The sequence below is a fragment of the Aquarana catesbeiana genome, linkage group LG05 (genome assembly GCF_042186555.1).
Source record: "Aquarana catesbeiana isolate 2022-GZ linkage group LG05, ASM4218655v1, whole genome shotgun sequence".
NCBI classification, from domain to species: domain Eukaryota; kingdom Metazoa; phylum Chordata; class Amphibia; order Anura; family Ranidae; genus Aquarana; species Aquarana catesbeiana.
Window position 1 is genome coordinate 577,645,351 of NC_133328.1, and position 15,795 is coordinate 577,661,145.

Below are 15,795 nucleotides of genomic sequence, written 5' to 3' on the forward strand. Positions count from 1 at the left end.
TTACTTATGACTACTAGCAGACCCTTCCCTATTTGTAAATGCATTGTGCCTCCTTCTTAGTTTATTTCCATTTTGTTTGTGCTTTAAACCATGTTTATTTAAGGTGCAATTCAAGAAATTCCAGAAACAGACATGTCCAACAGACAATGGACAAGTTTCACAGCCAGGTGGATGACCCCACTTAAAGGCTAACTCCACGTTTTGGACAATGTTACATGTTATACCCTGTGACATCATGCAGGGATAATTCTTCTCACAGCAGCTGTCCCTTTTGAAATTAAAGCCCTAGAAAGCCACATCAGACGGACTTGTAGTTCTCAGTGGAACACACGTGCATTTCCTCCAACCCTCTAACTGAAAGACCATACCATGCTAGAAACATAGAGCTGGAGGAAGAGTCTGCAGGACCCTGGCATTGCACCTGTGATAGATTCTTTTGCTGCAAATATATGTGCATTTCTTATTTTTTGTAAAAGGCAGATTAAACTTTTAAAGTGTATCTTGAAGTTAAAGGGTATCTTAAAACCAAATAGCACAGGGAATGGTTTAAACCCCGTGTCAGGTCTTTTTTGTGATCTGCGTCCCATTGGGCAGATTTCCCTTAACCTTCTCTTTTAGACACAACAGGAAATTGGAGGATATCTCTTCAGTGAGGCATTTGTACCAGAGTTGCCATTAAAATTCTTTCCTTCTATCTTGTTTTGGCGAAAGCTCCAAATTTTGGAATGTCCCTCATTTTTAGCCCCAGTGATAATTGTCAGCAGAATAAATAGCAGGGACACAAATGGCAATGAAAACATGACAGGGGTTCTTACCTTCCCTTCTCTGTCCAAAAACAAAATAATTGTGTCTTTAGATACACTTCAAAGAAATACAAAGGCATAGTCTCTCCTCCAGCCTCTCTGTTCACTCTACTCGCACCTCTTATCAGTGTGTTCCTTGTTAGAACATTTTCATGTGGTTGTAAAGTAAGAAGGCATTAAGATACAAAAACCTTGTGTGCGCAGTGATGTTGCAGGATAGTATCGGCTGCCCAGGACTCTCCTTTATTGGCTGAGAGAGCAGTGCTGTGCCATTGGCTCTTGCTGCTGTCAATCAAAGTCAATGAGGAGAGAAAGGGGGTGGGCCGTAATCACCGAGCAGCGGCTCGGCTCAGGTGCTTGCTGTGGGGGCACTCGACAGGGACCTGAGAATAGATGGATCTGGGCTGCTCTGTGCAAAACCACTGTACAGAGCAGCTAAGTATAACATGTTTGTTAATTTTAAATGAAAAAAACAAACTGAGCCTTTAGCATCACTTTAAGCTCACCTGATTGGCTCCCTGCCCTGCCCCTATCACTCTCAGCCTGAGTGCTGCTGAATATAGGATTGTAAGAGACTGCTAACAAGTCAAATTCAGGTACTTGCATTAAAATACATAAATGCAGTAATTTTGAGTATTTTATATTTACTAGTTCAGTTTTCAAACCCAGCTTTAAGATTTCTAGTAAAAGACAGTCAGGCAAAACTAGTATCCTTAGAAGAAGATCAGCAGTGGAAGCCCCTGTACTGCTCAAGGTATAGGTTTTTATAACTATTTTATGTGCCTCAACTACATCTTCACAGTAGTCACCAGAACCAGTGAAGTCATTTCCTTATATTACATGCACCATTTTCATGCAGTCCAATGCTGCTCCCCTTAGACACTAAATTAATTTTATTAGAGTGTAATCACTCTCTTTTGAAGGAGAGCGGAAGAAGAGATGATCCCCCCTCCCACACTGACCTTTTGACTCTCAGTATGTTTCTCCTCTACCAGAGGGACCCCTTCCACATTTTGGCCCCTGTGTCCCTGTTTGAAAAAGTATGTTCCGGTGTAATTATTAAGCGGCTTAAAGAGTTCTATGTTTCTAACAAATTAAGAAGATAGGACAGAGAAATATTTCAAAATGGCAACTAGCATGTTTGCTATAGTAATATGATTCTTGAGATATCCTAAAGTACAAAACTTTAATTCCCCCATTATAAAAAAAAAAACAAAACAGTATTTGAACCTATTCTGTTGGGCACAATGAATATTTCTGTTGCAATACATTTTTAAACATTAGTTAAACAAGGCACTTCAGTGCACAGGTTACATTTCCTTCAATGATGGACATAACACTGACATAAGGATACAAAGAATAATGCCCATAACACATATGCAAATATCACACAATAATGCACACTGAAATTTAGCCAATGCCTGCTTACACAGAGGGCACAATGGATATTTCAAGAGCAGTAAACATGTTACTTACACGTTCTATAAATGTGCTGGCCTTGTCTTATGTAATACAATTTGCGATAAAGATGAACTTGGCTTTAATGATATATTTTCTAGTTAAGACAAGAGCAGCACTGATCATAAGGAGATTTTTTTTTTTTTTTACTTGACTTTTTCCATTGACCTTCTAAAACAATGATAACATGGTTCCCTTACAGTTTACAGATCCAATAATAAAGATTTTTGGCCAGCTTGATATTCTGCCATGTTGTATCAAATGTAATTAGATGTAATTGATGTTTTATGACAAGGCCACTGCAAATATAAAGAAAAAGACTGACATAATGTGCAAGAGCGTGACCATTTTGAAGTCGAACTCGATGTGCTTGCAATAGCAAAAGTTTTTCCTTGATTATTATATTACACTTTTTTTTTTTTTTTTTTTACTTTTGAAACAATGTTTATTGTAATTAAGATTGAATTCCTTTAACTAGAAGGTCAAAGCTATTAGTAAATTGACCACATCTTCTGAAAAACCAGATCTGTCATTTTATCCAGTCGTACAGTATGATCTAGCTGAACATGTAACATTTATCTTACAATTTCTTTGTCTTTGAAGGGCTGTGGTGTTGACATATCAGGAACATCTTGGTGTGACCTATTTAACCCTTACAGAAGACCCAAGCCCTCGGGTTATTATCCGGAACAGGTGCACCGTTGCATTACTACTAAAAGAAAATATCAAAGGTATGAATTGCTTTATGGCACACTGTTACCTGGAATTTAATCAATAGCTAAGTACACCAAAAATAAACATCTTTGCTAAGGCTTCTCTTTGTAAAGAAAGTTTGCCTAGCTGCTGAAATGTATGCTGCTACAGTGAGGGGAAAAAAGTATTTGAGCCCCTGCTGATTTTGTATGTTTGCCCACTGACAAAGAAATGATCAGTCTGTAATTGTAACGGTAGGTTTATTTTAACAGTAAGAGACAGAATAATAAAAAAAAGTCCAGAAAAACGCATTTCAAAAAAGTTATAAATGAATTTGTATTTTAAAGGAGTGAAATGACTTAGTACTTGGTGGCAAAACCCTTGTTGGCAATTACAGAGGTCAGACATTTCTTGTAGTTGGCTACCAAGTTTGCCCACATCTTAAGGTCTGCAGACTGGCTAGGCCACTCCAGGACCTTAATGTGTTTCTTCTTGAGCCACTCCTTTGTTGCCTTGGCCATGTGTTTTGGGTCATTGTCACGCTGGAATACCCATCCATGAACCATTTTCAATGCCCTGGCTGAGGGAAGAAGGTTTTCACCCAAGATTTGATGGTACATGGCCCCGTCCATCGTCCCTTTGATGCGGTGAAGTTGTCCTGTCCCCTTAGCAGAAAAAAAAAAAACCCAAAGCATAATGTTTCCACCTCCATGTTTGACGGTGGGGTTGGTGTTCTTGGGGTCATAAGCAGCATTCCTCCTCCTCCAAACATGGCGTGTTGAATTGTTGCCAAAGAGCTCGATTCTGGTCTCATCTGATTACAACACTTTCACCCAGTTCTCCTCTGAATCATTCAGATGTTCATTGGCAAACTTCAGACGTGCCTGTACATGTGCTTTTCTGAGCAGGCTGAGAACAATAGATGGTACTTAAGGTTAAGAATACTGTATGTGTACTTGAATAGATTTTTTTTAAACTGGAGTTTAGTGTCACTTTTAAGTGTTCTCTTCCTCCGTGCTCCACTTCTGCTGCAAACCAATGCCGTTATAACATGAATGATGACCAAAGATTCTAACAAAGGACCAATATTTTTGCAGAGACCCCAAAGTTCGACGTTTATTGCAGAAAAATCCCAGCGGAATGTTCAGTTCATCATGAAATGTATCATCAGGTTTCCAGCTTTCCAGACTGCAAAACCAAGGATTGCCTCCCTGGCGTCTTCCTGAAAGTGCTATCATGTGATGATACAACAACAGAATGGAGTGACCTGATTGATATTAACAACCAAGGAACGCAGGTATCACCAAAAAGTTGGGGTTACTCCTGTGGAGAGTATAATGCAAACACACTGTCGGTGACTTATCCTTATAAGATTCTTATAATGTTTCATTACAGAGACTGCAGTAAGACCAGTAATAAACTTATGTTTGGCTTTGTAGTAGTTGGGAAAGGAGGAGCTCTGGCTGGGGAGGTCTTGCCCTTAGGGCCCCAAAAATTAAAATCAAAATTGGGCAGATAGTATCCCCAGTTATTGACTAAACCTATCTCTGTCACCTCAGAACTGTATTTTAGCATTTCCAGGGAAATCCTCCTAAAAGTGATATTTCAGTTTTGTAGTGGTAGATGGTTAGGATTTAAAGATACCTAACGTTTTCTGTTAGAGACTCCTTTATTCAAATGTCAGCACTTCTGCTGTTTTGGATAGGGTTCTTACTCTTGGTACTGGGCTTTAAAGAGACCCTGTCGTTATTTTAAACCTGTAAATAAAATGCCTAATACTCACCTGTCCCAGCGTTAGTAGTGCAGATCTCTACTGCCTTGAGGTGGTGGAAGGAAAGAAAATTGCATAATCTATGGGCTGCTTAGAAGCTCATGTATGACAGTCTTAAGTACCAAATCAAGTTACTATGTGATGCATAGACACTGCAGCTCACAATGGGAGGGCAGTGCTGAAAATACAGAAAGCAGTGGGCGGGACTAGGTGTGGCCAGGTGTAGGTTAACAAGCAACAGGTTTGTGAGTCAGCAGTGATAATGCTGATAGCCACGCCCCCGCAACATTTTTTATCCCCCCTGTAAGAGTGACAACTTTGCTCTCAATTCAGGAGCAGAGCAGCACTGTTGCTACCCCATCACAGGAAGATGTATAAGGTGACCTTCACTGGCAGAACCAACAGGTATTTGTGGGACTTTGCAGGTGGGCTAAGAGGAAACTGTGCAGATACACTTATAATTAAGGGCTGCTGTCCATATTTGTTTTATTTTAGGACACCATAGTTCTATTTAATTTTCTCAGTTTATGTGGAAACAAGGTGATAGCACCTAAATTACTTACATAATAAGTGTGCTAGGCACAGTACAATATTGATTTTAAAAACAAAGGTCTGATTGTCCTTTTGTCCTTTTAATTTGAGTTAAAGTTTAACTAAAAGCGATTTCTTTTTAGAGTGGAGAGGGATTCGAACCCCCTATCAGATTTTTCAGGCTCTGCCCCCATTAGGGAGATTCACTCTCTCTATTTGTCCTATTTACCATTAGCATCAAGAGTGAAAATGAAAGAAAACCCACATTTTGGGTTGTCACCAGTACAGGAATAGAGGGGAAATCTTCCAATGGTGACGCTAATTCTGGTGATAACTAGGGATTCCCTTACTTTACAGGGATTTATTCTCACTTCCTGTTTTGGTTGCAGGCAGGAAATTAAGAGAAACATCCCCAGTGGCCAAAAAAAAAAAAAACTGGGTTAAAACCCTCCCTTACTCTATACAAAAATGAGAAAAAGGCTTGCCTTTAGTTTGTGTTATCCACCTGAGTCAAATTCCAGAGGGCTTGTCACATGTAGGAAAATATCATCTGCTTTATCTTTGTCCTGTACAAATTTCTCTGCTTTATGCATCACCAATCCAGTCTTCCACAGCAAGGCTGTGAGGAGCTACTTAGTACTGATGCTTTCGTACATCAGGCTATAGTGAGTGTGTTTGAGAATATACACTGATCAGCCATAACATTTTGACCACCCACCTAATATTAAGTAAGACCCCCTTTTGCTAAAGCAGCCCTGGTCCATTGAGGCATGGACAGCAAAGTAACATCTACATGAATGGCAGGACCCAAGGTTTCCCAGTAGAACATTGCTCAAAGCTTCACACTGCCTCTGCCGACTTGCCCTCTTATATATATCACATCCTGGTGCCATCTCTTCCCCAGGTAAGTGATGCACACACACCCAGCCATCCATGTAAAAGAAAATGCGATTCATCAGACCAGGCCACCTTCTTCCATTGCTCCATAGTCCAGTTCTGATGTTCATGTGACCATTGTAGAAGCTTTTGGCTGTGGACATGGGTTACCATGGACTTCACAGTCCCATACACAACAAACTGCGATGCCCATTTTTTTTTTTTCTGCTTTCACCACATCCACTTCATGGACAGCATGTTCACTTTCTGCCTGATATATACCAACAATTTTCAGATGCTTATTGTAACGAGATATTCCCTTTACCTGTCAGTGGTCATAATGTTGTGGCTGATCGGTGTAGGTGCTGCATTACAGTTGGGTAGACAAAATTGTTTTCCAGATTATAATAATTGCAGTGGACTGGCACGTTGCAGCTATGTTCCCTTTATGCATCTCAAACCTTCATTTTCAGTCTTGACTGGAGTATCCCATTTAAAGTTTAAACACAATCTGTATATTTTCCTACTTAGTATTTTATTACAGTTTAAACTGTTCAAGCTGAAAATAAACACTTTGAAAAAGCTTTGTGATGACATAAAAGATTTCTAAATCTTTAGGCAGGGGTGTTCTCTCATAATTTGTACATGCTGACGTGATATCACCATCTGTTTGTACATGTTAGTGCTATACATTCCTCTTTGTTTTATCTCTCCTACATTGCTGGATATTGCAGCACAGGGGCTATTAAACAAAATAAATGTGTATTATTTGTGACATTTCAGAAGCTCGGTTTGCTTACACACATCCATGGGGATATAGCTGAGAAAGACTTCTGACATCTGACTTATCTTCTGACTTATCCACAAGAGAAAATGTTTCTGCAATGTAAAAAGTTAACACGTCATGTCAAGATATAGGCTTTGTCCTTTGTATGCCTCTTGTATAAAACAATTATCTTTCCAATAGGTGGTTTTTCTGACGGGCTATGGCTATGTATATGTGGATGTTGTCCAGCACTGCGGGACCGTCATCATTACACTAGCACCTGAAGGAAGAGCTGGGCCTGTTCTGACAAGCCTCAACAGGTATGTTTATCTGACAGTACCGCCCTTCGTTGTACTGCAGTGTCAATTAAATTAAATTCTGAAACTGCGTATGTTTGAGTGTGGGCGCAGTTGAATTTTCTGCAATTATTACTTCTCTTTATGCCTGTTTCTGCTAATACAGTGGTCATGTTCATGGTCCATAGTCTATTGAATACCGAGGACACCTAGAAGGAAGTGAGAGTACAGCAAACTCTACTCTTCAAAGTCATATTGAACTCTCACACCTTTTTAGTCCTTAGTAGTCTTGTTATGATTTGTAACTCAAATGCTTTGAAATAGGTTTCTTTATCATTCATTGGGGGGGGGGTCTTACAGCCACCTACAGGAGGAATTTGATTCTGGCAAACAAAAAACTGTGGTCAACTTGGTATAACCACCTCCTGCTCCCAGCTTGCCTTAATTTTTTGTAGTGTCCTAGAAGGATGGATGTCTCGTCTCTGCTTTAGTTACATACATAGTTGGTGAGGTTGAAAAAAGACACAAGTCCATCCAGTTCAACCTGTGTGTGTGCGTTTATTTTTATGTTAATGTGGTCATTAAGGTAACCATCTAATAGTTTTTTTAAATTATCGATGCTTTCTGCTGATACCACTGCTTGTGGAAGAGAATTCCACATTCTTACTGCTCTGACAGTAAAGAACCCGAAGTTTAAGGTTAAACTGCTTCTCTAATTTTAGTGAATGGCCGCATGTCTTTTTAAATTCCCTTTCACTGAAAAGTTTTTTTTCCCTATGCTAGGGTCACCAGTACGGTATTTGTACATTGATACCCTGTTTCCCCGAAAATAAGACCTAGCGTGATTGTCGGTGATGGCTGCAATGTAAGCCCTACCCCCCAAATAAGTCCTACCCTGTTTCCCCAAAAATAAGCCCTACCCTGAAAATAACACCTACAAGGACTTTAACTAGGGCTTATTTGGGGGGTAGGGCTTATATTGCAGCCATCACCGACAGTCACGCTAGGTCTTTTTTTCGGGGAAACAGGGTATCATATCCCCTCTCAAGCATCTCCTCTCCAGAGAGAATAAGTTCAATGCTTTTGGGGGCGTGTCCGGATGTAGTGGGAAGCAGAAGGGTTCCAGAGGAGCTCCGCCGGTCCTTATTGAATCCGCAGGAATCCTGCCTCAAAAATCCGTGATTTCCCTAAAAACTGACTCCTAAGTGCTGTCAGGCACCATCAGCAGCAGAGTCGAGGGTTATTGAGGAGGCCGGCCGAATGATGGAGCTGCTATAGGCTCTCGGCCGGCTCCACGTCCCGGAGGCAATCCGCCATTTTGCGGCCTGCGCGGCCCTCGCGATCCCCGGCCTCGGGTGCCACAACAAACCACTCACTGCAGCCATCCGACTCTGAGGCGGGGAGCGACCCGGAGGAGACAAGCGGGGACATCCGCGGCACCTCGGAGGCCCTCGGCTGGCTCCACACTCTGGAAGTTCAATGTTTGTATCTTTCCCCATAGCTGAGATCCTCCAGTCCCTTAATTAGCTTTGTTGCTTTTCTCTGAAGTCTCTCCAGTTCCAGCACACACATCCTGAGGACTGGTGCCCAGAACTGGATGGTATACTCCAGGTGCGGCCAGACCAGAGTCTTGTAGAGTGGGAAAATTATCGTTCCATCTCTTTACTGGATCCCCTTTTTAATGCATGCCAATATTCTGTTGGCTTTGCTTGCAGAAGCTTGGCATTGCATGCCATCGCTGAGCCTGTCATCTACTAGCACCCCCAGGTCCTTTTCCGTTCTAGAATCCCCCAGAGGTTCGCCCTCTAGCGAATAAATTGCATTCATATATTTGGCACTAAGATGCATTACTTTACATTTTTCAACATTATAAATAAATAAATATCCCCAAAAATGTTTTTAAAAAACAAATTTCTTCATCAGTTTAGGCCAATATATATTCTTCTACATTTTTTTGGGAAAAGTAAATCGCAATAAGCGTATATTGCTTGGTTTGAGCCGGTCGGGAACCGGTTAAACCTTATATGCCATGTAGTTGCCCACCCCATTCATTTGTTTAGGTTTTCTTGCAAGGTTTCCACATCCTGCGTAGAAGTTATTGGCCTGCTTAACCCCGTATCATCCGCAAATACTGAGATTGAGCTGTTTATCCCATCCTCTAGATCGTTTATAAATAAATTAACAGGATTGGTCCCATGACAGAACCCTGGGGGACCTCACTTTCCACACCAGACCATTCCGAGTACTCCCCATTTATCACCACCCTTTGGACTCGCCCCTGTAGCCAGTTTTCAATCCAGGTACTCACCCTATGGTCCATGCCGACAGACCTTAGTTTGTACAGTAAACGCTTGTGAGGAACTGAATGCCTTTGCAAAATCTAGATATACCACATACACAGCCCTTCCTTTATCTATTAGGCAGCTCACTTCTTCATAGAAGGTTAATAGATTGGTCTGGCAAGAACGAATCTTCATTAATCAATACTGATTACAGCTAATGATACCATTCTCATTACAAAAATCTTGTATATAGTCCCTTATCATCCCCTCCAATAGCTTGCAGACTATTGATGGTAGGTTAACTGGCCTATAGTTTCTCAGGGATGTATCTCTGCCCTTTTTTAAAAAATTGGTGCCACGTTGGCTTTTCTCCAATCAGCTGGTATCATTCCAGTCAGTAAACTGTCCACAAAAATAAGGAACAATGGTCTGGTTATCACTTGACTGAGTTCCTTATGGACCCTCGAGTGCAAGGCATCTGGTCCCGGTGACTTATTTATTTTAAGCTATTTCTAATTCTGTCCTCTTTTAGCCATAAGGGTGCTTCCTGTGACATGCTATGAAAATCAACATTACAGTCTTGCTTACGGTATCTCCCCGTTTCCCTTCTGAAGACTGAGGAGAATACTTTCAAAACCTTCGCCATCTCTCCGTCTTTTGTAACCAGATTCCCTTCATTATCCCTTATGGGGCCAATATGTTCTGGCCTCCCTTTCTTACTATTTATATACTTAAAGAATTTCTTGGGATTTTTTTTACTCTCCTCTGCTATGTGGTTTTCGTGTTCTTCTGCATGAGAGCTCTGGGAATAATGGTAGCCTTCTTAAAGACCATCCTTTTTTCTCAGTTCCACTCCAGACCCCTGCAACACAATATCCTGTCATTTTTGGACAAGTTGGTTCAGTCATTGGATTGACTGGTTTACCTGACATTGAAGACTAGGTTGTCCCTAGCTTAGTGTGTCAGGAATCCTGCTCTGGAGCTGGGATTATCCTTCCTTCCAGTCTCTTTGAAGATCCACACAATGGATGCTGGCTTGTCGAGTCCTAGATACCTTGTTGGTGTAGATACTAATAGAAAAAGGTTACCATCCAGCTAGATCATGTATGTTGCCAACATCCCTAGATTGATAGGTGAAAAAAATACCCCCAAATAAGCTTGTGAGACTTTAACGGCAACAGCGTAATGTAAAAACAATTTTATTCCATAGAAAAATTTATATATGTATACAAAACATTAGCATAGTTAATAAACATAACACAGTGAACACAATAAAACACAGCTGTACTGATGTGCATTGGATAAAGATGCTTGTAATGTCTTCCACGAATACTGGCCTTCGTGGAAGACATTACAAGCATCTTTATCCAATGCACATCAGTACAGCTGTGTTTCAGCTTTTTATTATGTTCACTGTGTTATGTTTATTAACTATGCTAATGTTTTGTATACATATATAAATTTTTCTATGGAATAAAATTGTTTTTACATTACGCTGTTGCCGTTAAAGTCCCACAACCTTATTTGGGGGTATTTTTTTCACCTTGTTGGTGTAGAGGACTTTAGAAGATTTCAGAGGCATCTCCACTGCCGATCAGCATTCTGGAACTTTGGGCAATTTGGCTGTCCCTGCAAAGATGGATAGCCTGACTGGAGGGTCATCTGATAAGGAATCAGTTAAATAATGCCACGTTAGTGGGGTGCAGAAACCATCAGGAAGCAACCAGAAGTCTCCCCCTGACAAGAAACATAGAAAGGATCCTGGTTTGGGAAGGGCATCACGTTTCTGCCTGCTCTGCCTTTTACACCCACGGTGCATATACAATTGCTAGGCAGGATACCTCAACCAGCAATATCTGGATCCAGAAGAATAGTCCCTACATCAAGAGGTGTCCCCCACAGTTAAATTGCTTTTGGACATCCCAAAAATTTCTAAATTCCTTTGTCCCTAAATAAATGATAAAGGAACTGGGAGTGATGTTCCTTCCCTAAAATATGTTTCTCTGAATTTATTTAGAGACACAGGTCTCTCCCCTCTATGTCTACGATCATGCTCTTGGTGCTGCTTTTCCACAAAACTAAGGCATGCAGGAAGTGGGGGGGGGGGGTTAAACTGGCATGGCCACAGTTTTTTTTTGTTAGCCAGTGTCGAATTCCTAATGTAAGCGGCAGTATAACCCCACAGTCTCTGAATTCATGTGTCCCTCAAATTGATTTTTCAGTAAGTACAAAGATGGCTTTTTTTTTTTTTTTTTTTAAGAGAATGTTGCTTCTATGGTAGTTCTCACACTGAAGTGATCTGTGCTGGCAGAGCACAGTAAGTAACAGCCACATCCCTTAGCACAAGTGTCCTCACACAGATGTATATCACAGAGAAAGGCAGGGAATGTATCTAACTGGGCTGTTACATTACTGAGAGCAATAAGTCTGATTCTGGTGTCTATTGAACTTCACAGTCATAATTAGATACCCCATACAACTTCTGTAACAGGAATATGAGCGTTGGACCTATAAAATGTTAATACAACAAGTCTGACTACATAGCTACCGGTATTTCTCTGAATTTGTCCAACTATGTGCTATTACATTTATTTTCAGGCATAGGAAACAAGATCAATTTACTAACTCTATTATGAATTTTTACTACTCACTATGATGCAGTAAAATATATGACCTGTATGCTGGAATTTTTGGGCATTGCTTACAAGGTGCTATTAAAAGCACATTCGAGAAAACCTTTTAAGTAGCTATCCATGCTGAGAAAATCTATGGATAATATTTGCATATTGGTATATATTTTATGTTTTTCCTTGGCAATGTGTTCCAAAAAAAAATGCCATAGCCATGGCTTTTACCTTTGATTAATATTAATGTCAACATTTTCTAAAGTTAGGGTGTTTTTCACAGTCATTTGATTCTCATATCACATTAAAGTACTGTACATGTTAATCCTAACAATGAACTTCTATTTTCTCCCTTTTGGTCTGTTTAATGTACAGTAATGAAATGAAAGTATTTTCTATTGGTTTGATGAATGCAAACTGATATTTTCAGAAATTTTGAGCTGTCCTTTGCACACTTCCTGTGTTATCTCAAAGAGGCTCTTTTATTCCTCCTAGTCCTTATGATGGACTATAGAAGGATTAGCCTTTATGTTGTAGAGATCTAAGAGTGGGATTGGTTGAGTAGTTTAGCAAAAGATACCGGGAGGACTGACACCACTCAATACAATAGGACTTAGGAGCTGAGTGCATTTCTGTAAGATCAATATATATTTTATTGTACTTGCAGATTTTTGAAAAAAGATATAACATAGGGAATGTACTGCTTTTTTTTTAATGGACTTAACTTCTACTTTCTTTATCTCAGGATCCAGAACCAGAAAATTGTATTCAGATCTTTCGTCACTCAGCTCAGTGTCGGGATTTATGATGATGTCACAAACTACAAAACCTCCTCTGAGCTCCTCCGGCTGACACTGGATAATGTGTTCCTTCAGATAGCACCGGTCTCTAGCTACCTACGACAGCCCTGTCGCGAGCTGCAGGCAGACATGACCTCTGGCATGCCCACATTTTATAGCCTGGAAGTGTACTGTGGAGATTTGCAGTTGGACAATCAGTTGTACAGCAAGTCCCATTTCCACTTTCCTGTTCTGGTTTGCCAAGAGGAGAGAAGCGAATATGTCAAATGGCCAAAGGCCGGTGGTCTCCACATATCTACCAAAGAACTAGAAGAATACAAGGAAGCCTCATTCCTCAAGCTCTTTGTGACCCTTTCTGTAGAGCAAGATGTTTATGACCTGAATGAACTGAGCTTTGATTTGAAGCCTTCCCGTCTCTATGTGGAGGACACTTTTGTTTATTATATCAAAACGCTATTTTACACATATCTTCCAGACAACAAAGTGCTGCAAGGCCAAGTTAAAGCTGCTGGCATTAAGCTTACTCCTTTGCTGCCAGAACAAGTAAGGCAATATGCATCAGCACTAGTCAGCCCGGTTAAACTCAGAAGACTAACAGTACAACCTGTTAACCTGTTGGTCAGCATCCACGCTTCCTTGAAGTTGTACATTGCCTCAGATCACACCCCCTTATCCTTCTCTATGTTTGAACGTGGACCAATCTTCACCACTGCCAGGCAGCTAATACATGCCCTTGCCATGCATTATGCTGCAGGTGCCCTCTTCCGAGCAGGTGAGCATTAGTGAGTGGAAACTAGACTAGACTTTGTGTGTATGTATTTATGCAAACATGTATGGCAGTGTTCATCACATTTTGGGCATTTTTATCCTCCACAAGCCTGTGTTTAGAATGTACTCAAACTAACACATACAACATGTAGCAGCCAGCTTTATGTGTATGTGCATCAGTTTCTGTTTCTTGCAGTGCTTTCTGAAAACTGAGCAGGGCATTCTGATCATGAAACAGCAGCCAGCTCTAGTGGCCGCTAGATATGACCTGTCTCTTCGGCTTAACTGTTGGCCTGTCAATATAATGGATGGCTTTGCTAACCAACCATGAAGTGTAGGAGGTGTTAGAGGATGGTGGAGAGCTACTGGACACAGGAACTGATCACTATTTGCATATCAGAGCACTTTGGTATTTGGGACTCCCAGGGCTCTTTGCAAATTTGGAAACTGATGTGCAGGCACCCGGAGCAGTCTGCTGTTAAGCATATGCTTTTTAAAGTGTTAGTAAACCCTCAGCAGTAAATCTAAATGTAGAAGCATAACTCACATTCATGCCTGTTTTCTCTTGAATTGTTTTTCTCTTTTCTGCCTTAAAAAAAAAAAAAAAAAAAAAAAACAATTTTAAAGTTCCAGATTATACACTTCTGTCTATAGGGTGGGTTCATTCCTAACAGGGTCTTCTGGAGGCATCCTGACATTCTTGCTCCCAGTTGGGGCTGCAGATGGCTTCTATTCTAGGCTATTCTTGGTCCTTCTGCCAGCACTGTGATTGCCAGTGACTCTGTTCTGAGTTCCTTAGCCAGTCTGTGCATTCTACCACATACTCCAAGGTAAGTGTTCAGGGCGAAATGCAGGAAGATAAATATAATTACAGCTAGTGACATGGAGCTAAACAGAATTATTATGCACTGAGGGTTTAATGCTATTTTAAAGTGGAACTTTAGTCAGAAAATTAAGTCCTGCTAGATCACTTCAGGCTGGCCCCTTTTGCAGGTATAGATATGTAAAACATTAAAAATAAGTGTCTATACTGTCTATAATCCAGTAATGCATTGTGTCATCCTGCTCTGCACATGCTCAGTTATGCTGTGTTCTTAGGCACTGCCGAGTTTGTAGAGGCCAATCTGCTGACTGGATTGAATTAAGCCCTCCTATCGTTTACAGCAAAGAAAGCTACTTCTGTTTGATCTGCAACTGCCATGGTACTGCATATATGATCAGTTACGACATCAGCCATTTGATGGTTTGACAGTTTGCTTGAGGACACAAGCAAATGTGACAGTTAGCAATCCCATCATTCCAGGAATGTAATGTTTTTTTAAACCATTAAATTGATGGGTTTAGTTCTGCTTTATGATTTACTGCTGTTCAGGGGCTCTGGGCTTCAGCAAAATGGCAGCCTTCAGCAAGAAGAAACAGGAACAATTCTGGAGGCAATTTACAGCACGCACTCATTTTGGTAGCATAATTATTAATGTGGAATGGTTGTTCCTTGCTAAAGGACATTCTTTTTTTTCAAGTTGTTATGGGTAAAGTTCAGATTTAGGTAAAGTCCTATCATAGGCTTTGCGTTGAGCAGATTAGGAATGAAAACTTCCACCACTTGTGAAAGAACTTTAATAAATATTTACCCTCTTACCTCATCTTTATGACAACAGCCATAGTAGCTGTTTCTGCCTATTGTTTTAAATCATATATGTACATGAAGCCACTTTTGTCACTTAAAGTAGAACTAAAGGCATTTTTTTTGTTTTGTATAGACTGGAGAGGGATTAGAACACCTGTCAGTTTTTATTGCTGTCTGCGCCCCAGTTAAGGAGATTCACCCTCTCCATTTGTCCTATTTACCGTTATCATTGAAAGTGAAAGTAAAAGAATTTCCCAAATTTTGGGTTGTCCCCAGAAAAGTAATAGATGGGAAATCTTCCAATAGGGACACTAATTCTGGTGACTTGGGGGTCCCCAAGGAAATGCCTTAATTTGCAGGGATTTCCTCTCACTTCTTGTTTGGCATGAGACAGGAAGTGAAAGGAAATCACCGCAATGGGACACAGATGGTGAGGAAAAAATCTGACAGAGGTTATAATCCTCCCTTGCTCGACCAAAATAAAAAAAAAAGTTTTACCT

The 15,795-nt window shown here is 40.6% G+C and overlaps 1 protein-coding gene across 1 annotated transcript in view; it reads left to right on the plus strand.

Moving 5' to 3' along the window:
* The window catches only part of VPS13B (vacuolar protein sorting 13 homolog B), a 1,301,055-nt gene that overhangs the window by 1,231,604 nt on the left and 53,656 nt on the right, over positions 1-15,795 (plus strand). Inside the window, exons 43-46 of the mRNA XM_073632833.1 lie at positions 2,865-2,992; positions 4,052-4,251; positions 7,100-7,218; positions 12,846-13,672. Coding sequence (XP_073488934.1) covers positions 2,865-2,992; positions 4,052-4,251; positions 7,100-7,218; positions 12,846-13,672 — 1,274 coding nt within the window. The remainder of the gene's footprint in view (positions 1-2,864; positions 2,993-4,051; positions 4,252-7,099; positions 7,219-12,845; positions 13,673-15,795) is intronic.